General features: G+C 43.0%; 1 protein-coding gene across 4 annotated transcripts in view; it reads left to right on the top strand.

Annotated features, from left to right (window-relative positions):
* asph (aspartate beta-hydroxylase) overlaps nucleotides 1-22,900 on the top strand; it is a 95,272-nt gene that overhangs the window by 59,776 nt on the left and 12,596 nt on the right. For 3 of the 4 annotated variants that reach the window (XM_060897975.1, XM_060897973.1, XM_060897972.1), the window contains exons 1-6: nucleotides 2,449-2,552; nucleotides 7,133-7,285; nucleotides 8,131-8,199; nucleotides 13,926-13,979; nucleotides 19,198-19,266; nucleotides 20,037-20,984. In XM_060897975.1, the coding sequence (XP_060753958.1) occupies nucleotides 2,507-2,552; nucleotides 7,133-7,285; nucleotides 8,131-8,199; nucleotides 13,926-13,979; nucleotides 19,198-19,266; nucleotides 20,037-20,984 (1,339 nt within the window). In that variant the 5' untranslated portion in view covers nucleotides 2,449-2,506. Of the gene's footprint in view, nucleotides 1-2,448; nucleotides 2,553-7,132; nucleotides 7,286-8,130; nucleotides 8,200-13,925; nucleotides 13,980-19,197; nucleotides 19,267-20,036; nucleotides 20,985-22,900 lie in introns of those variants that run through there. The other variant, XM_060897974.1, reaches the window with a different exon arrangement.

Raw genomic sequence — 22,900 nt, 5'->3', positions numbered from 1 at the left:
AGCCGGTTTATCCACCTACTAGAACATCCAGAGTTACTGTGGAATCAGAAGACCTACTTCTAGCTGCATGTGGTCCGAGTACTTCAGTCTTGTCAGAGTTAAGCAGAAGGAAATTAATAAGCATCCAGTGTCTAATGTCCTTAACACATTCCTCAATTCTATTAAGCTGGTGTCTCTCATCAGGTTTTGCAGAGACATACAACTGTGTGTCATCAGCATAACAGTGGAAACTAATACCATGCTTATAAATAATATCACCCGGAGGTAACATATATACAGAAAAAAGCAGTGGGCCTAAAGGCTCACTCACAACCTGCCGTACGTGCTGCTACGGGTGGTCTACAGTAAAAAATTTGGCAAAACCGTGCTTGAGACTTGTGTGACACTTGCGTGTGTTCAGCGCCGTAGAAGGTCGCAGACTGCCCATGGAGACTTTTGGTCCTGCACATGCAAATTCTACAAGTCTTGTGATAAATCAAGAACGCATACACTACGTACGGGACCTGTACTCCTTTTGTACTCCTGAACCAAGTCAGCAGCGCGGCTAGTAGGGGCTTTTTGAGGTGACAGTAAGACGCATGAGTGATGCACGGTCATTGTATGAGTGACGTGCCTCAGAAGTACTACACAAGTACTCCACACTTGCTATTTGTGCGGCCCCCAAGACAGAAGTACATCTCACTTTCTACCCCTATGTGTGGTGTGCACGCAGCGCACGCAACCCGCACGCGACACGAGGGGCAAGACTCTGGGTATATATATCGGGGAGGAACCAAAGAACCGATCATGTAGTGTGTAGCATTATAGAAAGGAAGAAGACCACCTCATTTGCTGTTTTTATTTGAGTATATGTTAATTTACCATGCAAATGTCAAATAATAAAACATGAGTATAAGAGAATAACACATTTTATTACACTGTAAAAAATCACAACTAAATAGCCCAACAGTTTGAGCACTGAAACACACTTTGACTCCGAGCTGCTGTCCTGCTCCTGCTGAGTGGTGGGACGGGGTGTCGGGATGTCCTTGTCCTCATCACTGAGCATGGCACAATGGCCTGACAACGATGATGGGATTGCCGTGTCCTCACTTCTGGACGTCATTAGCTGAAACATACATGAAAATCAGCATATATAATATTAATTACATAAGCATATAGATACTGAAATGAATGTTTAAAGCATGTGCATTTACCTGTGGAAATCCCTCTGGCGGGCTGCTGTGCCTTCTGCCGGCTTGAAGGCAAACTTCTCCCTGTCCGTGCGGGGCTCGCCGGTGCTGCTACCATCATCATCAAATTCTTCCTCCTCCTCCCCCTCTGCTGTTTCAGGCTGGGTTACTTCACTTTTGCTCGCTTCTTCTTGGGTCCCATTTTCTAAACTTTAAACTGAAAATTTTTAAATTCTTCCCACAAAATATCTAATGTTCTTCAGTCGAAAGACAGATGCAGAATGCTGCAGACACGCTGGTTTTATACCCACTCTGGGCATGCATCACATGCTAGTTATGAGTGATTGTAACATGCTAATCACATGCATCAAGCACGCTTCACAAGTGCGGCCCGAACTCGTAGCGCAGGAAACTGGTAAAATGCAAGTCTCACACACTCCACACTCACTGATCATGTGCATCAGATATACGCTTTCCACGGGCTAATGACACAATTTTTCCCATGCCTCGAGGAAGTCAGGTGTGCAACCTGTACTTGACAAATACTTTGCCCGTACTCCTCCCCCAAACTTTCCCCCGGGTTCACTGCGACCCTGTGGCACGGCTGCGAGCTACCAAACCCTGCGACCCATGCGTGTCCAAAACACTTACGGCGGGTTGTGAGTGAGGCTTAAGACAGAACCTTGTGGAACACCAAACTTTACCTCAGTATGTCTAGAAAAATCACCATTTATATCAACATACTGATAGCGATCAGTTAAATAAGAGCTGAGCCAGGAGAGGGCCGTTCCCTTAACTCCCACAACATTTTCTAGTCTATCCAGAAGAACGGAATGATCAATGGTATCAAATGCTGCACTAAGGTCAAGCAACACAAGCAGCGAGACACAGCCCTGATCAGACGCCAACAGTAGGTCATTTACTACTTTAACCAGTGCTGTCTCTGTGCTATGATGAGGTCTAAATCCTGACTGATGGATTTTTAATTATGATTTCTATGCAAGTATGAGTCTAACTGCTGCGCTCAAACTTCTTCTAAAGTTATCTAAAATCCCTGAGAGCAGTCCGTGTTTTCTGATTCAGTGAGAGCAGCAACAAGAAATACCAGCACACACTGTCATGCTGTCATAGTAAGACACACAAACACATGCTCTCTCTCTCTCTCTCTCACACTCACACACACAGGTTCACTACTGGTTTAAAAATAACTGGACCAATGTCCGGGTTCCATGGTGATTGGAACAAAAAGCTGTGCAGCTGCTGCAGGTCTCTGGTTGGGACGTGTCTGAGCTGAGTGACGCTGTGTGTGTGTGTGTGTGTGTGTGTATTGAACAATGGGGGAGCCGAGGGTCGAGCTGACGGCGCTAAACGAAGAAGGAGGTAAAGGAAAAACTGAGTGTTTGGGAACAAGTGTGAGGTATTTACAGAGAAACTGTTCAGCTGTTGAGATCGGTTACAGGATGGAGTTTATCCTCAGAGCTATGATTTAGATCAACTCGAGTACTGACAGCTGTATTTTATAGATTTATAATGTAGTGTGTGATAGAGACGATATTATTATAACAAGTTTCAATAGTTCATACAGCTCAACACTGCTACACTTAGATAACTTTTTCTTTTTAAACAACTTTAATTGGTGTTCAGTTTTATTTGTATAGAGCTTTAAACAGTAGACACTGTCACAAAGCAGCTTTACAGAAAAATATAAATTCCAGAAATACATTTTAAATTTATAAATTTATCCCGAATGAGCAAGCCTGAGATGGTGGTGAGGAAAAACTCCCTGAGACAACACGAGGAAGAAACCCTGAAAGGACCCAGACTCTAAAGGAACCCATCCTCATCTGGGTGATAACAGATAGCATGATTATAAATCATTACTCTTCTATAGCTGTGTATAGAGTCAGAAAGTGTTATTGTACAGAGAGGAACTTATGAGCAGTTTATGAACATCCGAGTCCTTTCTGAACTCATTCTCGCTTTAACTGAAAGTCTGCTGCGTTCAGTGTCAGTGTTCAGTGATGGAGACCTGAGTACAAAGTGTTCTTAGCGCTTTCAGTCCTAAGGCAGGGTTCCCGCGGGTCCTTAAAAAGTCTTAAAAAGTCTTAAATACAACTTTCGGTTTTCAAGGCCTAAAAACATCTTAAATTGTTTGGAATGACTGGAATTTTTGAAAGGGAGGTATTAAATTTAATATTGGACCGAACGAGTGAAATGTCTCCATCCGGTTTGGGGTACTTTTTTAACCGTAATTTTAAAAGTGACCAGCGCACCTTTTGGGGGCAGCATTGGTTTTGTGCATTCCGTAGATCAAGAACTAACGTTAGGAGGCTACTGGAGGCGGTGTGGTGTGGTGTGGTGGAGGCAGTGTGGTGTGGTGGAGGCGGTGTGGTGTGGTGGAGGCAGTGTGGTGTGGTGTGGTGGAGGCAGTGTGCTGTGGTGGAGGCAGTGCGGTGTGGTGTGGTGGAGGCAGTGTGGTGTGGTGGAGGCGGTGCGGTGTGGTGTGGTGGAGGCAGTGTGGTGTGGTGGAGGCGGTGCGGTGTGGTGTGGTGTGGTGGAGGTGGTGTGGTGTGGTGGAGGCAGTGTGGTGTGGTGGAGGCGGTGCGGTGTGGTGTGGTGGAGGCAGTGTGGTGTGGTGGAGGCGGTGCGGTGTGGTGTGGTGGAGGCAGTGTGGTGTGGTGGAGGCGGTGCGGTGTGGTGTGGTGGAGGCAGTGTGGTGTGGTGGAGGCGGTGCGGTGTGGTGTGGTGTGGTGTGGTGGAGGCAGTGTGGTGTGGTGTGGTGGAGGCAGTGTGGTGTGGTGTGGTGGAGGCAGTGTGGTGTGGTGTGGTGGAGGCAGTGTGGTGTGGTGGAGGCAGTGCGGTGTGGTGTGGTGTGGTGGAGGCAGTGTGGTGTGGTGTGGTGGAGGCAGTGTGGTGTGGTGTGGTGGAGGCAGTGTGGTGTGGTGGAGGCGGTGCGGTGTGGTGTGGTGTGGTGGAGGCAGTGTGGTGTGGTGGAGGCAGTGCGGTGTGGTGTGGTGGAGGCAGTGTGGTGTGGTGGAGGCAGTGTGGTGTGGTGGAGGCGGTGCGGTGTGGTGTGGTGTGGTGGAGGCAGTGTGGTGTGGAGGCAGTGCGGTGTGGTGTGGTGGAGGCAGTGTGGTGTGGTGGAGGCAGTGCGGTGTGGTGTGGTGGAGGCAGTGTGGTGTGGTGGAGGCAGTGTGGTGTGGTGGAGGCGGTGCGGTGTGGTGTGGTGTGGTGGAGGCAGTGTGGTGTGGTGCGGTGGTTAAGAGTGAGAGATGCGCAGGTAGCTTACGTGAGCACTAGAAAGCGTTGATAATTATGGGAAGATGTCTGTTTAACAACAAGTGGTTGGGGGATGACAAATACCCTCAAAATAAGGAGAAGAATCGTTTGTGATAAAAAGCGCTGGATCGCACAAATGTGTTTAAAGACGGTAACGCAGCGCTGGGGACACGCCCACTGGGAAACTGGTTTTTCACCGACACGAGGCGCGCGCACGTTAGAGGTCAAGCGCTCCGGAGTGAAACGCAGGGGGGTTCGCACATGCGCACAAGAGTCAGGTGGAAAATGGGGCTTATAGGAAATAATAATAATAATAATAATGATCAGCATCATTTTTTACATAATTAACATTGTTTATTGTACTAAGTTAAATATAAATATATAAACAACCTTTATTTCAAAGCTCAATTAAAAAGAACTCCAGAAAATACAATAATTCTAAATATAGTACAATATAAATAATTTGTACAAAAAGTTTTTTTGTTTTATTACTTATCATCTACAACAGTGTTTTTAATATAATAATAAGAATAATATTAACAACCACTAATAATAATTAGTAGTAATAGTAATTATTATTGATTATTAATCATTACTACTTATGAATTAGTGATTAAGTACTAGGGATTATTAAATGTTATAAAATTAAGTTATTAAAATTATTACAAATAATTATTAAAAAGTAGTAATTGGTAGAATACAAACAAATACTCATGGATAAAAGATTTTTTTTAAATAGTGAATATTGATATAAAATAACTGGACTACTAATAATAATAAACAATAATACTACAAGTAATACTTGTTGTTAATGTTATTATTATTATCAGTTCAATTGTTATATCAATGTTCACTATTAAAACCAAATTATTATCTATAATCCATGAATAATTGTTTGTATCACTACTACTACTACTACTACTACTAATAATAATAATAATAATAATAATAATAACTACTTTTTTAATAATAATTTTAACTAATCTTATAACTCAATTTTATAGCATTTTAATAATCACTACTTATTATTTATTAGTATAATTTAGTAGTTGATGATAATAATAATTACTACTTATTATTAAATTAAATTTTGATAATCACTGCTTATTAATTAAATAGTTATTAATAATACTGAATTATAATAATTGCTACTCTATTATTAATATAGCTAATAAGTAGTGATTATTAAAATGTTATAAAATTGAGTTAATTTTTTTATTATTAAAAAAGTAGTTATTATTATTATTATTATTAGTAGTAGTAGTAGTAGTAGTAGTAGTAATACAAACAATTATTCATGGATTATAGATAATAATTAATGATTATTTTTGAATAATGAACATTGATATAACAATTGCACTGATGATAATTAGTTTAGTTATTACAACACATTAATATTGATAATGGTTATGAAAGGTGACAGTAGTTTTTCTGTGTTTAATGTAACGCTCTGATGATTGTATGAATGCATAAACAGGTTTACGCTGTTACCTGCTATAATGCAGAAGATACTCGAGAACTTCCTCAGCCAGCTGTATACTGTACCACACTCACACTGAGTTTGCTGTCGGACACAAAATCACACATCATCAGAGATAATCTTTGGGGATTGAAATAATGCCGGCTGAGGTTGTTCAGCTGGTTCTACTTGCCGTTTATTGTTTTTGTTTTTGAAATGATTCATGGTGTTTTCTCCAGTAAACCCCAGTCTTCTCCTCGCTGCTACAGTAGTTCTGCAGCCCAGAACACACGGCTTTGCTTCAGCTGTTTGCTGTCTAAGAGTTGCCATTGATGCACCCTGTTGTTCACCAATTGTGTTGCAGAAAACAGTTTTAAGTTGTCGTATTTATCATTTTCTTTGCTATGGTACAGTCTTAATTTTTCCATTTAGAGGTCTTGAAAAGGTCTTAAAAGTCTTTAAATTTGTACTTGAAAAATGTGTAGATACCCTGTAAGGCTATCTGAAGTGTTTAGGGAATTTCACACACACACACACACACACACACACACACACGTGTGTGTGTGTGTGTGTGTGTGTGTGTGTGTGTGTGTATGTGAGACCCAGAAGAACATAGGAGACTCAACACCTGTTCATTCTCTCTCTGCAGTGTGTGTGTGTGTGTGTGTGTGTGTGTGTGTGTGTGTATTTATAACACTAACCTTTTCAGCTCCACTCTGATCTTCAGCTTTAATTCAACACACTTTCAGCCTGAGACTCTATTTCAGCTGTGATGTTTCTTTATTTCTGTTGGCGCTGAGGAAAATCAGTCAGTGGTTAAACTTCACACACACACACACACACACACACACACACACACACACACACACACACACACACGTGTCGTTGGTGTAACTTGACATAGTAACAATGAGAACCATCCAAATCTGCAGCTGGAGTTGTGGCATAAAGTATCGTTATCTCTATCAACCATCATCATCATCACATTCAATATGATAGAATTATTACAACATAATTAAATTTTGTGTGCATGTGTGTGTTTGTGCATACAGGGCTGAGCTGCTGCATACTGAATATGTTGTGTATATGTACTGAAAATTAATTGTTTGCTGTTTAAAGGCTGTAACTTCACACACACACACACACACACACACACACACGGGTGCCTTTCTGTTATAATCCTGTACACTGGTTTTTGTGCTCATTGTGTCTCTTTGTTTAGATGCCAAGCCACAGATGAATAAAAATGGGAAAAAGGGCGGCGCTGCAGGCGGGGCATCGTTTTTTACCTGGTTCATGGTCGTGGCTCTTCTGGGCGTCTGGACCTCTGTCGCTGTTGTTTATTTTGATCTGGTGGATTATCAGGGAGTCATTGGTGAGTCTGTCATCATCATCCCCAGACTGTGTGTTTATCTTACAGGAAATGTTCTTCTGAAACCTAAAACATTAAACTCGCTTTACCACATGCAGTCACAGTCTCTCTCACAGACGAGTCACGTATGTGTGTTTCCTTCAGTGATCTAAAGTGAGAGGGATCCTTTAAACAGCCACATTAATCATATTATCCGCTGAATATCACATCCTTTACCTGATTCTCAGCTTGTGTCGCTGTGTTTATTTAACTGAACTATAGTATATCAGTGTGTGTGTGTGTGTATCATGTGTATTCTGGTGTTAATTTTACATGCAGCCAAGGCAAAGGACTTGCGGTATAATATTTCAGAGATTTTACAAGGTATGATTTCAAATTCAATAAAACACATGAGACATTTCATCCTCCATCACATGGCTGCACTGAGCGCACACACTCTCAGCAACACGTTAGAAACAATATAAAAATTATCAGACATACTCTCACCGTCCACTTTATTTGGAACACCTGTCCACCTGCTCGTTCATGCAGTGATCTCATCAGCCAATCAGGCGGCAGCAGCACAGTGAATACACTCCGGCAGACACATCATAAGCTCCAGTTAATATTCACATCACACATCAGAATGAAGAAAAAAAATGTGATCAAAAGCAACAAAAGCATGAATCAGTAGAGACGAGTAGACTGATCAAGTGAACAATGAGACTGAAAATCATCATAAAAGGGACACATTAAATAAAATTGTTTATAAACTGTTAAAATCACACAGGCATAAAATAATTCAGCTTCATTTATTTCAGTCTTATTTTGAATAAAATCACTGAACTAAATATCAATGAATTCTTTAGGTAAACTCTCGTCCTATGATGCTGACGGAGATGGAGATTTTGATGTGGAAGATGCCAAGGTCCTGCTGGGTGGGTGCACAAACTTTTTCACATCTATCACAGTATTTTGCACAAAGTACAGAACGGAATATTTAATACATTTTGGTTTCTGTTGTATGGCTGACTTTGGTTCATTTTTGTTCCACCTTAAATACAAACTGCATGTGCATGAACGCGCGCGCGTGTGTGTGTGTGTGTGTGTGTGTGTTAAATCAGAAGTGTACCTCCATGTAAATGTGGATTGTTTACTTGATCAGACTGAGAAGTGTATCTCAGGCTGCTTTATACTTCTGCACTACACTTTGTTTGTGTGTGTGTGTGTGTGTGTGTGTGTGAGAGAGAGAGAGAGAGATGAGGGGGATTGTGGGTAAGTGTGGCACGCTCAGAGGCGGTCCTCACTGTGCTCTGAGTCACCTGGCCTTCAGGTTCAATCTAATTGGTCGAGGCGGGGCTTGAGACTCTTCCTCAGGTTTTATCAGTGATATTGCCACAAATACGTCTCTTTTCTTTTTCTTTTTAAACAGCAATTAATTCCTTTATCATGTTCCAGAAGTTTCCATGTCGGGACTGGAGGCAGAGGTGGGCATGGCAGTAACACCATTTTAATGTGTAGTTGGTAAAAAAAAAAACTGACAGAATCTGATAAGAAAAATCTCACTTTAGGTTTAACGTATTCAGGCTGTTAGGGTCTGTAACGCAGCCCCTTCTGTATGATAAAACTCTCACATTGGGCTGAAGGTACACAGCAAAATCCCCAGTGTTGAATTAACACCCAGAGTGTTGAATTAACACCCTACTGTGTTTATATATGTCCAATTGGACACAAATTAACTCTGAAAGTGTTAATTCAACACTGAGGAATTTGCTGTGTACAGGAGTAGAACGAGCAGGCAGATGAGCAAGGGCTTTATCACGCTGGAGTTCATGATAATGTCCAGTTTAATCCTGCAGGATCACACACTTTACTCTGTCTGCTTGAGTGGCGTCTCAGTGAACACACTCCATGTAGGAGATGAGAACCACAGCAATTCAAAAACACATCAGTCTGAAGCTTTGCTCAGGGATGAACAGAAGTGTGGAGATCAACATGAGTTAAAGTTCTTCAGTGAAGGAACTGGTCAGTTCTCCTGAGTACAGACAAGTGGAAATGTTTCAGTGAGGCGTGATGTCTAATCCATCACTCAAACCTCCTTCTCTTTCCTCTGCACGTCTCTAAACTGTGTTCTGTAAATATGAAGACAGACGCGCGCGTGTGTGTGTGTGTGTGTGTGTGTGTGTGTGTGTACAGGTATGCTCTCTTGCAGAAGTATAAACCAGGTGTTAGTGGTGTTCACTACAGAGGGTTTAGTGCCCAGCTCTCGTGTCTCTGCATGTCCTCTTTCTCACTTTGCTTCTTTTTTCGCACTTTCACTGCTTTATGACTTTTATCTCCTTCAGCTGTTTTCCTTCTGAACCTCACCTTTAACTTCCACTCACTCTCTTCTTCTATTTTCCTGCTCCACCACCGTGTCTCCTGTTTCTCTCCTCCACTCTCTATCTTTCCCTCTCTCTCTCCCCTTCCTTCTCTCTGCTCCTTCCCCCCTCTTTCCCTCCCTCTCCCCCTCCTTCTCTCCACCCCTTCCCCTATCTCTCTCTCTCCTTCTCTCTGCCCCTTCCTCTCTCTCTCCCCCTCCTTCTCTCCATCCCTTCCCCATCTCTCTCTCCCTCCTTCTCTCTGCCCCTTCCTCTCTCTCTCTCTCCCCCTGCTTCTCTCCACCCCTTTCTCTCTATATCTCTCTCTCCCTTTCCCCGTCTCTCTGCCCTTTCCTCTCTCTCTCTCTCCCCCCCCCATGTTTGATAGGACTGACTCGAGGCAGCAGTACAGAAAGCTCCGAGTCCCTTGAAGAAGTGCTCGATATTTTAGCTGAAGAAGGTTCTGATTGGTTTCAAGGCTTCTTCACGTTCCTCTTTGATGCTATGAATCCGTTTGAAATGGTCGAGGATGATGAATCTGATGCTGCAACAGACGAAGTTTCCAGCGCGTCTCAGACGGAAGGGGTTCAGGGTCAAAAGACATGCGTCATTTTAGGACTTCAGAACCAGTAATTCTGATTTTTTTCAACACACACACACACACACACACACACATTATTGGAGGAGATTTTATTCTCTGATTTTCTCTCATAAGGAAGAGGTTTTTTATTTCCAGCGGTCACTTAAAAGGACTTAGAAAAATGCTCGATGTTTTTCAGCTGTAAATATTTTGTGTGTAAAATCTGGCTGTTTATCTTCTGCAGCACTTTTCTAAAAACTATTTAATGATGATGTAAAACATCACTTTTCTCTGCAGACGAGGCCTGTGCTGAGATTTAATACTTGTACCATACGCGCTGAATCTGTTACTGCAGGTTACGAGATTATTGCTCTCTATTTATCCACACTCTCAGCAGTAACTCCTTCAGTTTCATCAGAATCACTTTCATTTCCTCGCCTCGTCTCATTCCTCAGCTCACACACAACCTCAGGTGTTTACACGCAGCAGTGAGGAGCTGATTAACACCGCAGCGCACACACAGAGTTTCCTCAACTCAGCCGTACTGGGGCAGTGGGACGATATCTACACTAGGGGGCTAGCGGGGGCTTCAGGAAACAGCCGACCTCCTGCACACACATGCGCGCGCACATTTCCTGCAGAATTCCTGTGCAGTCCCCTGTTTTACACAGTCCACACGTTCCTTCTCTGCCTCGTCTCTGCGCCTCGCTGCTTCTCTAACTGACTTTAAACCCAAACACACAACCGGCATGTTCAGGTTTTAATATTTAACACATTTACTATGATTCCTTTGATGTTCTTGTGGATTATTTAATCACTTTTTCACTAATGAGCTTCAGAGCAATAATCGTGTTTTCAGGTGAATTTCAGTCTGCAGTGTTTATTAACTCTGGTGAAGATGATGAACTGGACTCTAATTAATCTTCTCTCAGAGGTGATGTTCATATCCGCGCGACTTCCTGCTTTACTCCGATCTGCTGTTTTAGCTCAGAAATGTAAATGTTTCCGGAACATTCCTGCTGCTTTAGACACCTCAGTCTCTCAGAAGTGGAATTTAATGAGTGTTTAAAAAGGCGATAGAGGGACACAATACAGCGACGTCCTCATGACCTGATAGGAAATAAACCCCTGTCATTAATATCTGGCCTCCTTTAATTTTTTACATCGCCACAGCAGCGTAAGTTCTTCAGCAGTGTTTTAATGACCGCAGAACCTCAGCAGCATCACGTTGGGGCTGTAAAGGACACGGACAGTGTAGGAGACCCTCAGAGACACCGATCCCTCACAGTCCTCCTCCAAAAGAGTAAAAACAGAGCTGATGAGTAAAACATGAACAGTCCTGTGGTTTAATAAACTCATTTAATTTTATTTAATTTTATTTTATAAACATCAAAGAACCGCTTTCTATTTAAAAAATAAAATAATAATAATAATAATCTGTTATTTAAGCCTGAATGCACTCGTTTACATGCCGTGTGTGTGATATTAAACCTTCACACCACACTGTTACGGGTTCCGAAAATCACAATATATTATATTACAAATACCATCATAAAAATCACTGCCTGTGTGTTTTACTGGTTTTAGATCTCAGGATGTCGGCAGTGTCCTTCAGACTGAACAGCATTCTGGGATTTTCATCTCGGAGAACAGCACGTGGGATTTAATTTAAAATGATGGCGTCTGAATTTATTATCAATGAGAGAAATCTCTGGAGCTTTATTGTGTTTACTGACAAGCTTATTGACCATTTGTGTATTTTTCCCTTCATGTACCAGAGGAGAAACCAGGGGATTTGTCCAAGGAAAGAGGTATTTTAATTCAAACCAGCGTTTGGTGTGAAATTAGACCTTGGGGGGTTTTTGTTTGTTTTTTTGCAAGTTGCATGATGATTTTGAGAGTTTGAGTTTAGATGCTAATTAGCAGAAGCGTGAGAAAGTGTGACGTTTGAGAATCTGCTCTAACGTGTGCTGATCTGAGAAGTTTCTTTTAACCATCAAACATATGAAGTGCTTCATTTCTCATTATTTTAATTGATTCAAAACAATTCTAAAAATGTCTAAAATAACTTGAGTTTTTTGGCTGTTTAAGGTTTTGTGAGTTGACGTCCTGCTGACGTCAGAGGTGTGTGTGTGTGTGTGTGTGTGTGTGTGAGACATCCTTCCTCTGTCACCTGTCAATCAGAGGAACAATAACCAATCACAGGTCTGTGATGTTGGCGTGTCACTCAGGACCGTTAGCGTCTTATGTTGTTCGCGTTCTCCATTGCAGCCCGTAGCGTTGTGACTCGGCTAAACACGGGGAAACACAAGATCAGAAAAAGTAAAAATAATTAATTATTAAAGGTAAATAACTATGCAGTGATGCAGACATGGCCTTTTTCAGAGCTGTGATGGTTTTGCATCTTTAATGAGACTAAACTTTGGTGACTTGCGCAAAGACCCTGCTGTGTGGTGTTTAAACGATCTGCTGGAATGATGAGCTCATCAGTGAAACTCTCACTCTGTAGAACAATCTCATGCCAAAGATGTTGGTCTGAAGCTGAGAGAAGCTCTTAAAGAGCAGCTCACCATCATCCATGAGAGAGTGGAGGCCAGAAAGATCGCCAGGATGGCGCTGGCTGAGGTGAGGAGCATCCTGGCTAAGGAGGAGGAGGAGAAGGTTCTGGAGAGGATCCGAGAGGAATCTGAGCTTAAAGCCTGGGAGAGAGCTGAGGCTCGACTGCAAGAGGAAGGAGAACGGATAGAGAGGGAGGATGTGGATAAGGCCATGGAGAGGATCAGGAGAGAGAAAGAGCAGAGAGAGAGAAAGGCAGAGAAGGTAAAAACACACAAAAAAAAGAAGGAAAAGCCAGAGAACGAGAAGGAAACGTGGAATAAAGCTGCTGATGTCTGGGATAGAAAACCTGAGAAAGATGGAAAAGAAGCGAAAACCCCCAGAAAGAAGCTGTAAGACGTCGTTATGTAAAGAACAGATGAGTTGTGAGCGTTTTAAATCTGTTAGGGATCTTTCCGGTGTCCGAGCGAACAGGTTCAGAGTGTGGAAGAATAGTTTTAGTTCTTAAATAAAAACTCTTAATGATCCACAGAGTAACAACAGTTTTACACCAAATGAGATTTAAATCTGAAACCGTGAACAAATCCATCAGGTTTGACGTCATACATTTTATTCACAGATGTGTTCAGCTGCTCAATAGTTTTAAACAGCGAGTTGTGATCACATTACTCCTGCTCACTTTCAGAAAGTAGTTGCTGCTTCTTTTATTTATTTATATGAAGTTTTGTGTGTATTACAGTATGGACACTGACTCCGACTCTGATTTTACTGAAATGAATAAAACACCTGAAGGTTTTGTCACTCTGAGTTAGAGACGGTTTCAGAAAGAGATTTTAACTGCTGATGAAGAAATGAAGACGCAGCGACACTGAACTTATTGTTTCTTTAAGACAGATTGAGACTTTTATTGTGTAAAATATCTGTCTGATCTGATATTTCTCTGATTTTCTTTCATGTGTCATGAATAAAAATGTGTGGAACAAAATTAAGCCAAAGATCAGTCCATGTTTGTTTTTAAATCAGTTCAGTTTGAGTACCTGAGGTACCGTTAGATAATTATGGTTCTGATCCATCATTGATTTGAACCTAAACTCTTTTGCACTCCATGTGAGAGACGTGTTTTTATAAGATGTCGTGCCTCGTGTACATCCACATGTGAAATCCTCAGGACTGAAGGAGAAGCCAGATGTTCCAGCCTCCAGACCGACCACTCCCGCTGAAGGTAAAAATCACACAAGACAAATGCTTTAATTAAAACACACAGGTGTGTTGAATGATATTTGCGATCATTCATGTGATGAAAACTGATGGAAAGCTTATAGGAAAAATTAATGATGACATCATCTTGTTTTTTAATAACAAACTTTGATGACTTCATAATGCTGCTCCCCTTCAGCAGAAAGCATGATCACAGCCATTCATTTTCTTAAATATTTACGTAACTGTAATATATTTTATACCAGGAGCCCAAACGTAGCTCGTCATTCTGCTGCACGTTGGTTTTATTTGCGCTGAACTTTGTGCTCTAGGAACCGAGCAGAATCTGGCGAAAAGTGGATCATTAACCCTGTGAGCCAAGAGCCAGATTAACCACGTGTGTCTTCCACCTGACTGCTGGGACACTTCCCCCGATAAACACACTGACTTAGAAATGACACACACATATAAAAGTCAAAAGTTTGTACACCCCATACTCTACTCATTCACAGGGTTTCCTGTATTGTGATGATTTTCTACACTGTAGAACAAAACTGAAGACATCAAAACTATGAAATAACATCTGGAACGCATCTGGAATTATGTGATGAACAAAAAAGTGTTAAAAAACAAAATGTTTGATATTTTAGGTTCTTCAGGGTATCCAGCATTTCCCTTAATGACTCTTTCCATGCTATTGTCATTATCTTAACCAGCTTCATGAGGGAGTCATTTGGAACACTTTTCAATTAACAGGTGTGTCTCGTCAAAAGGTAATTAGTGAACGAGTTTCTCCCTTCTTAATGTGTTTGAGATCAAAACAGTAAATAATAAAAATACAGTAAACAGCCCAATTCCACAATTGTAGTAATGCATATTATGTCAAGAACCGAACAGCTAAGTAAAGAGAAATGGCATCCATCATTACTTTAAGACATGAAGTGACTTTTAATTAATAAAAATAAAGAAAAAGAAATTGAATTAGAACTGCGACCCTGTAGAACAGGATGAGCAGCTACAGATAATGGATGGAAATTGAATTAGAAGGTTGGTGGTAGAAGAAAGCAACTGGACTTGTTTGAAGATTCTTGAAAACGTTTCACCTCTCATCCGAAAGCCTTCCTCAGTTCTGTCTGACTAATAGGGAGTATCAGGTATTTATCCTCTCATGGATCATCATAGAATCAGAATTCTGATGGCTGCATAGTAGGTGACTGATAAATGATGTCTTAGACCCCCACCTCTGTTCAGTGATGGCCGTTCCAGGTTGACAAAAAAGAACGATCCTCTCTGGTTAAAATGTCTGCCAGTTTTCTGGAAGTCCTCTCATACTCCTGCACCAGTCGAAGGGATCTCATCCCAAAGTGCGTAGAAACATGTCTGTGAAGAGTCTCAGTCATCCAGGTCATAGTAAACTGTGGGTGGTATGAGAGGACTTCCAGAAAACTGGCAGACATTTTAGCCAGAGAGGATCGTTCTTTTTTGTCAACCTGGAACGGCCATCACTGAACAGAGGTGGGGGTCTAAGACATCATTTATCAGTCACCTACTATGCAGCCATCAGAATTCTGATTCTATGATGATCCATGAGAGGATAAATACCTGATACTCCCTATTAGTCAGACAGAACTGAGGAAGCCTTTCGGATGAGAGGTGAAACGTTTTCAAGAATCTTCAGACAAGTCCAGTTGCTCTCTTCTACCACCCACAGTTTACTATGACCTGGATGACTGAGAATCTTCACAGACATGAATTCCAAACTATTGCTTGGACTACTAGATATTTTTATACAGCTATTATATTTATGCAGATTGCTCATATATTTAATTTAGCCATGGCCAATCCCCATCCACCAGACACATCTCTCCTATTAGATGACAGCTACCCAACCAGGCTATGAGGCTATCCACCAGCAAACCACATCTTTTCAAACTGCTGCTCAGGCAGCATCGGGCGTGGTCGAACACGCCTGCAGCACTATCCACCCAGTTCCATATGCATGAGCTCACAGATGCCCATGACTGGAGTCACTTGTGATTGACAGGATGCCACCCCTCCCTGAGAGCACAGGGACAGCACTTCTGAACACAGATGGCTGCAGCATCATCAGGATTTGAACGTGCAATCTCCAGATGATAGGATGAACGTTTTTCTGTTGCATCACTCAGGAGAAGTTACTAGTTTTCTCAAGTCTTGAACACACAGCGTGTTGATAAACTGATTTTACCACATATTTCACACATCACTGTTGAGTAAACCAGCTGAAGAAACAAATTTTCACATCAATTGTACAACCTCAATTCTGAAAAAATTGGAACACTATAAACCGTAACTAAAAACAGAATGCAATGATTTTCAAATCATGGAAACCCTGTATTTCACTGAAAATAGTACAAAGACAACATATCAAATGTTGAAACTGAGAATTTTTTTTCTTTAAATATGTTCATTTTGAATTTGATGTCAGCAACACATTTAAAAAAAGGTTGGGACAGGGACGTGTTTATCACTGTGCTGGTTCACCTCTACTTGTAACAACATTCTGTAAACGTTTAGGAACTGAGGAGACCAATTGCTGTAGTTTTGAAAGAGAAAAGTTGTCCCATTCTTGCCTGATATACAATTTCAGTTGCCCAACAGTTCAGGGTCTCCTTTGTCGTATTTTGCATTTCATAATACACCAAATGTTTTAAATGGGAGACAGATCTGGACTGCAGCAGGCCAGTTTAGCACCCGGACTCTTTTACTACGGAGCCATGCAGTTGTAATATGTGCAGAAAGCGGTTTGGTGTTGTCTTGCTGAAAGAAGGAAGGCCTTCCCTGAAAAAGATTTTGTCTGGATGGCAGCATATTGCTCTGAAACGTGTTTATATCATTCAACATTAATGATGCCTTCCCAGATGTACAAGCTCCCCATGTCATGTGCACTAACGCCCCCTCATACCATCACAGATGCTAGTTTTTGAGCTTTGCACTGATAACAAGCCGGATGGTCCCTCTCCTCTTTAGCCTGGAGGGCGTGGGGTCCATGATTTCTAAAAAGAATTTCTACTTTTGATTCGTCAGACCTCAGGACAGTTTTCCACTTCGCCTCAGTCCATCGTAATAGAGCTCGGGCCCAGAGAAGTGGGCGGGGTTTCTGGATGTTGTTTATATCTGGTTTTAACTTGCATTTGTGGATGCAGTAATTAAGTGTTTTCACAGATGATGGTTTTCTGAAGTGTTCCTGAGCCCATACAGTGATTTCCACTACAGACACGTGTCTGCTTTTAATGCAGTGTCTCCTGAGGGCCTGAAGATCACAGGCATCCAGTGTCGGTTTTCAGCCTTGTCTCTTGCATACAGAGATTTCTCCAGATTCTCTGAATCTTTTAATGATATCATGTACCATAAATGATGCGATCCCCAAATTCTTTACAGTTTTACATTGAGGAACGTTATTCTTAAACTGTTGCACTGTTAGCCCATTCAGTCTTTCACAGAGTGGTGAACCCCGCCCCATCTTTACTTCTGAGAGAATCCACCTCTGTGGGATGCTCTTTTTATACCCAATCATTGTACTGACCTGTTTGTCAATTAACCAAATTCGTTTTTTTTAACATTACACAACTTTTTCAGTCTTTTGTTGCCCTGTCCCAACTTTTTTGAAATGTGTTGCTGACATCAAATTCAAAATGGGCAAATATTTTTCAAAAAACAATAAAATTTCTCAGTTTCAACATTTGATATGTTGTCTTTGTACTATTTTCAATGAAGTATAAGGTTTCTATGATTTGCAAATCATCACATTCTGTTTGTATTTACAGTTTACACAGCGTCCCAACTCTTTTGAAATTGGGGTTGGACTTGACGCTCTGAACTAACAGACTTTATTATCAGTATTAGGAATGTTTAGAAGTGGAATATTGATGCACTCCACGTTTCTGTTCTTTACTGTCCCAACACTTATCCTTCGTCCCGTCATTACTGAAGCAGCTAATTAGCAAAGGCTTGATGTTGAAACAGAAATGAAAACCACTCGTCTGTTAAAAATACGAACTGTTCTGAGAAATAAAGTATGCATTCTTTTGCCCAGTGAAAATGTGATTGTAGCTGTTCATATCTGCAAATATATCCGCGGACTTCTGCTACAACTCGGAGCTGTGTCACATTCAGAAGTTTGCCAATGACATAGCCATCATTGGGTGTATCAGTGATGACAGAGAGGAGGAGTATAGGAGCCTGGTGAGGGACTTTGCTGTGTAGTGCAACAGGAGCCATCTGCAGCTCAACACCTCGAAGACCAAGGAGCTGGTCATTGACTTTGGGAGGTCCAGACCAAGGTCACAACCAGTTCTGATTGAGGGAGTCGAGGTGGAGGCTGTGGATTCCTACAAGTACCTCGGGCTGTGGCTGGACAGCAAGCTGGACTGGACTTGCAACACCAATCACTTATACAGGAAGGGACAGAGCAGGCTGTACTTCCTTAGGAGGCTGCGGCCCTTTAACATCTGCAGGAAACTCCTGTGGATGTTCTATCAGTCTGTGGTCACCAGTGTCCTGTTTTACACCGTGGTGTGCTGGGGGGGGCAGCACATCCAAGAAGGACACATCCAGGCTGGACAAACTGATCAGGCGGGCCGGCTCTGTGGTCGGCATGAAGCTGGACTCTCTGGTGACGGTGGCAGAGAAGAGGTCTATGGACAAACTATTGAACATCATGGACGATGCCAGTCACCCTCTGCACACCGTCATCAGCAACCAGAGGAGCCTGTTCAGTGACAGAATGCTCCTTCCCAAGTGCAGGACGAACAGACTCAAAAACTCCTTTGTCCCTCATGCCATCAGACTGTACAACTCCTCTCTGGGGGGGGGGAGGGGTAACAGGAGGACAGAGGACGGGAAGGAGCAGTAGCCTAGCCTGACAATAAGCAATACTGGACAATGTGCAATATAAAGTGCAATATCTTTCCTGCTTCCCCACACACACACACACACACACACACTTACCCTAACCCCACTTCTCCCCCCCTCCCCCCTTCCTCTCTTCCCAATATCTTATTCTTTTATATTTGTATATGTAAATACTTAATTTATTTTAATTTATCTAGAAGTTTTTCTCTATTTCTTTTCTCTGTTTATCTGTAATGATGCTGCTGGAATCTTAATTTCCCTAAGGAAACCCTCCCAAAGGGATCAATAAAGTTTTATCTAATCTAATCTAAATCTAATCTAAATCCAGCACCTTTCCATGTGTTCTCTAGCCCCAGAGCCTGTCGTAGAGGAACAGATCCACACTGCTAAAGTTGAAGAAACAGCTCAGCTTCCTCCAGGTAGGATGAAATCACAGCTGTTAAAGGAAAACTCTGGGATTTGTTTAACCTGGGCCCTATTTGCCCATCTCTTTGGGTCCAAATATTTACTCAGGACAAAAACAATCAAAATCGGTCCAATACTGAGTTACAATGCTATGACTAGCAACCGCAAAACAGCTATACAATATGATTCTATAGGGGAAGCATCCGCGTCAAAGTACAGCACTTGTTTTGGCCTTTGACAGACTCGATGTTATTATAAACATCTGACAACATGGAAAGGATCCCAACAGAGATACACCTGTGTGTGTTTACCTCTGTAACTAAAGAAACTGTAGAAAATGACTGTTTCTACACTCAGTGTTTTACCTTTCTGTTCTTACACTCTCTGACGCAGCGCCACATTCAGTGCCTGGAGTCAGTTCTCACGTGGAGCTATTTGCTGATGGTTACAAAAGAGATCCTTTCCATGTTATGACACTCATCCATATCATCATAACCAGCTAAATAATCAGCATTACTTTGGAAATCGATTTCCTCATGAATTCTGCACGACTTCCCTTTATTTAAACATCAGAAACATCTGTTTAAATTTCCACTATGTTCTTGAGAGATCTTCACAAAATGCATGGCGTTAGATCGATGCAGGTTCTCAGTCATTTGCAGTGTGGAACAAAACGTTCTAGACTTTTTGATACAGTTGCTAAAAATATCCTATATATAATAAAATAATCACTTAAGTACAACAATAAAGCACAACATTAAGAAAATTAAAATGCATTCCTCAGAGCCTGAGGCCGTGGAGGAGGAGGAGCCTGAGGCCATGGAGGAGGAGCCTGAGGCCATGGAGGAGGAGGAGCCTGAGGCCATGGAGGAGGAGGAGCCCGAGGCCATAGAGGAGGAGGAGCCTGAGGCTGTGGAGGAGGAGCCCGAGGTCGTGGAGGAGGAGCCCGAGGTCGTGGAGGAGGACGAGGAGGAGCCCGAGGCAGAGGAGGAGGAGGAGCCCGAGGCAGTGGAGGAGGAAGTAAAAATGATGGAAGAACAAGAAGAGGCTCCTGAAGAAGAGCCTGAAGTGGTGGAGGAGGAGCCAGAAATAGCAGAGGAAGTGTCAGTGGAAGAGGAGGCAATAGAAGAAGCTATGCTTGTTAAAGAGGCCATCAGAGAGGCAGTTGAGGAACACACCCCTGCTGAGGAAGTTGTTGAAGAACCACTTGAGGAACCTGCCCCTGTTAAGGACATTGTTGAAGAGGCAGTTGAGGAACCCACCTCTGCTGAGGAAGCTGTTGAAGAGCCAGTTGAGGAACCTGACCCAAATGAGGAAGCTCCTGAAAAGCCAGTTGAGGAACTTGCCCCTGCTGAGAAAGCTGTTGCTATAGAGGAAGCAGCTTTTGATGAAACTGTGGAAGAAGTAGCACCAGTTGAGGAGGTAGTTGAAGAAGCTGCCCCTGTTGGAGAGGCTGTAGAAGAGTCACTTTCTGTTATAGAGACAGAAGAGGCAGCACCAGTTGAAGAAGTAGCTGAGGAAACCGTTCCTGTTGAAGAAGTAGCTGCTGTAGAAGAGGCCGTTAAGGAAGCTGCAGCTGCAGTTGAGAAAGTAGTGGAAGAAGCAGCAGCAGTTAAAGAAACAGTTGAAGAATCTGCCCATTTTGGAGAGGCTACAGAAGAGACGGCTCCTGCAGAGGAAGTGATGGAGGAGGTCTTAACAGAAGAGCTTGAGGTTGCAGAAGATTATCAGGGTGAGAATTCTGTTAACATTTACTTTAGACTGTTTAAACACACTGTTTAAACGACATTAAGATATTAGATTAGATTAGATAAAACTTTATTGATCCCTTTGGGAGGGTTCCCTCAGGGAAATTAAGATTCCAGCAGCATCATTACAGATAAACAGAGAAAAGAAGTAGAGAAAAACATCTAGATAAATTAAATTAAACTTTTACATATACAAATATAAAAAGAATAAGATATGGGAAGAGAGGAAGGGGGAGAGAGAGGAGGAGAAAAAAGGGGGGGCAGCAGGAGAGATATTGCACTTTATATTGCACATAATATTGCACATTGTCCGGTATTGCTTATTGTCAGGCTAGGCTACTGCTCCTTCCCGTCCTCTGTCCTCCTGTTACCCCTCCTCCCCCCCAGAGAGGAGTTGTACAGTCTGATGGCATGAGGGACAAAGGAGTTTTTGAGTCTGTTCGTCCTGCACTTGGGAAGGAGCATTCTGTCACTGAACAGGCTCCTCTGGTTGCTGATGACGGTGTGCAGAGGGTGACTGGCATCGTCCATGATGTTCAATAGTTTGTCCATAGACCTCTTCTCTGCCACCGTCACCAGAGAGTCCAGCTTCATGCCGACCACAGAGCCGGCCCGCCTGATCAGTTTGTCCAGCCTGGTTGTGTCCTTCTTGGATGTGCTGCCCCCCCAGCACACCATGGTGTAAAACAGGACACTGGTGACCACAGACTGATAGAACATCCACAGGAGTTTCCTGCAGATGTTAAAGGGCCGCAGCCTCCTAAGGAAGTATAGCCAACTCTGTCCCTTCCTGTATAAGTGATTGGTGTTGCAAGTCCAGTCCAGCTTGCTGTCCAGCCATAGCCCGAGGTACTTGTAGGAATCCACAGCCTCCACCTCGAGTCCCTCGATCAGAACTGGTCGTGACCTCGGTCTAGACCTCCCAAAGTCAATGACCAGCTCCTTGGTCTTTGAGGTGTTGAGCTGCAGATGGTTCCTGTTGCACCACACAGCAAAGTCCCTCACCAGGCTCCTATACTCCTCCTCTCTGTCATCACTGATACACCCAACAATGGCTGTGTCATCGGCAAACTTCTGAATGTGACACAGCTCCGAGTTGTAGCAGAAGTCCGCGGTGTACAGGTTGAAGAGAAGAGGGGCCAGCACCATGCCCTGGGGTGCTCCGGTGCTGCTAATCACAGTGTCAGACGTGATGTCCTTCAGCCTGACGTACTGCGGCCTGTCAGTGAGGTAGCTGGAGATCCAGGTGACCAGGCAGCGGTCCACTCGCATTCTGTTCAGTTTGTCCTCAAGCAAAAGGGGATGGATGGTGTTGAAGGCACTCGAGAAGTCCAAGAAGAGGATCCTCACTGTGCCATTTCCCTTATCCAGATGTGAGTGGGCTCGGTGTAGTAGGTAGAGGATGGCATCTTCCACACCAACACCTGCCCGGTACGCAAACTGCAGACAGTCCTGGGCATGTTGTACCTGGGGTCTGAGGAGGCTGAGGAAGAGCCGCTCCAACGTCTTCATCAGATGTGAAGTGAGTACCACCGGTCGGAAGTCGTTCAGCTCGCTGGACCAATTCTTTTTGGGAACTGGAACGATACATGATGTCTTCCAGACAGTGGGCACTCTCCCCAGCTGCAGGCTGAGGTTGAAGATGCGTTGGAGTGGTTCACCCAGTTCAGCAGTGCAGTAGTCGGGGACACACCTTGTCCGGGCCTGCTGCTTTCCTGGGGTGACGCTTCCTCAGTTGACCTCTGATCTGGTCTTCAGTAATGCATGGAGGAGTCTGTGTTGAGGTGGGGGAGGAGGGGGCTGCTGTGATGACTGGGGGGAGGTGTGTTGAGGGAAGAAGGAGAGATGGCTGCAGTGAGTGGGAGGGTGGGGGGGACGTGGGCTGGTTGAACCGGTTGAA

Source organism: Neoarius graeffei, chromosome 17 (genome assembly GCF_027579695.1).
Source record: "Neoarius graeffei isolate fNeoGra1 chromosome 17, fNeoGra1.pri, whole genome shotgun sequence".
In the NCBI taxonomy this organism is placed as follows: domain Eukaryota; kingdom Metazoa; phylum Chordata; class Actinopteri; order Siluriformes; family Ariidae; genus Neoarius; species Neoarius graeffei.
Note: the sequence above shows the minus strand (reverse complement) of the source record. Positions and strands in the feature narration are given on the sequence as shown.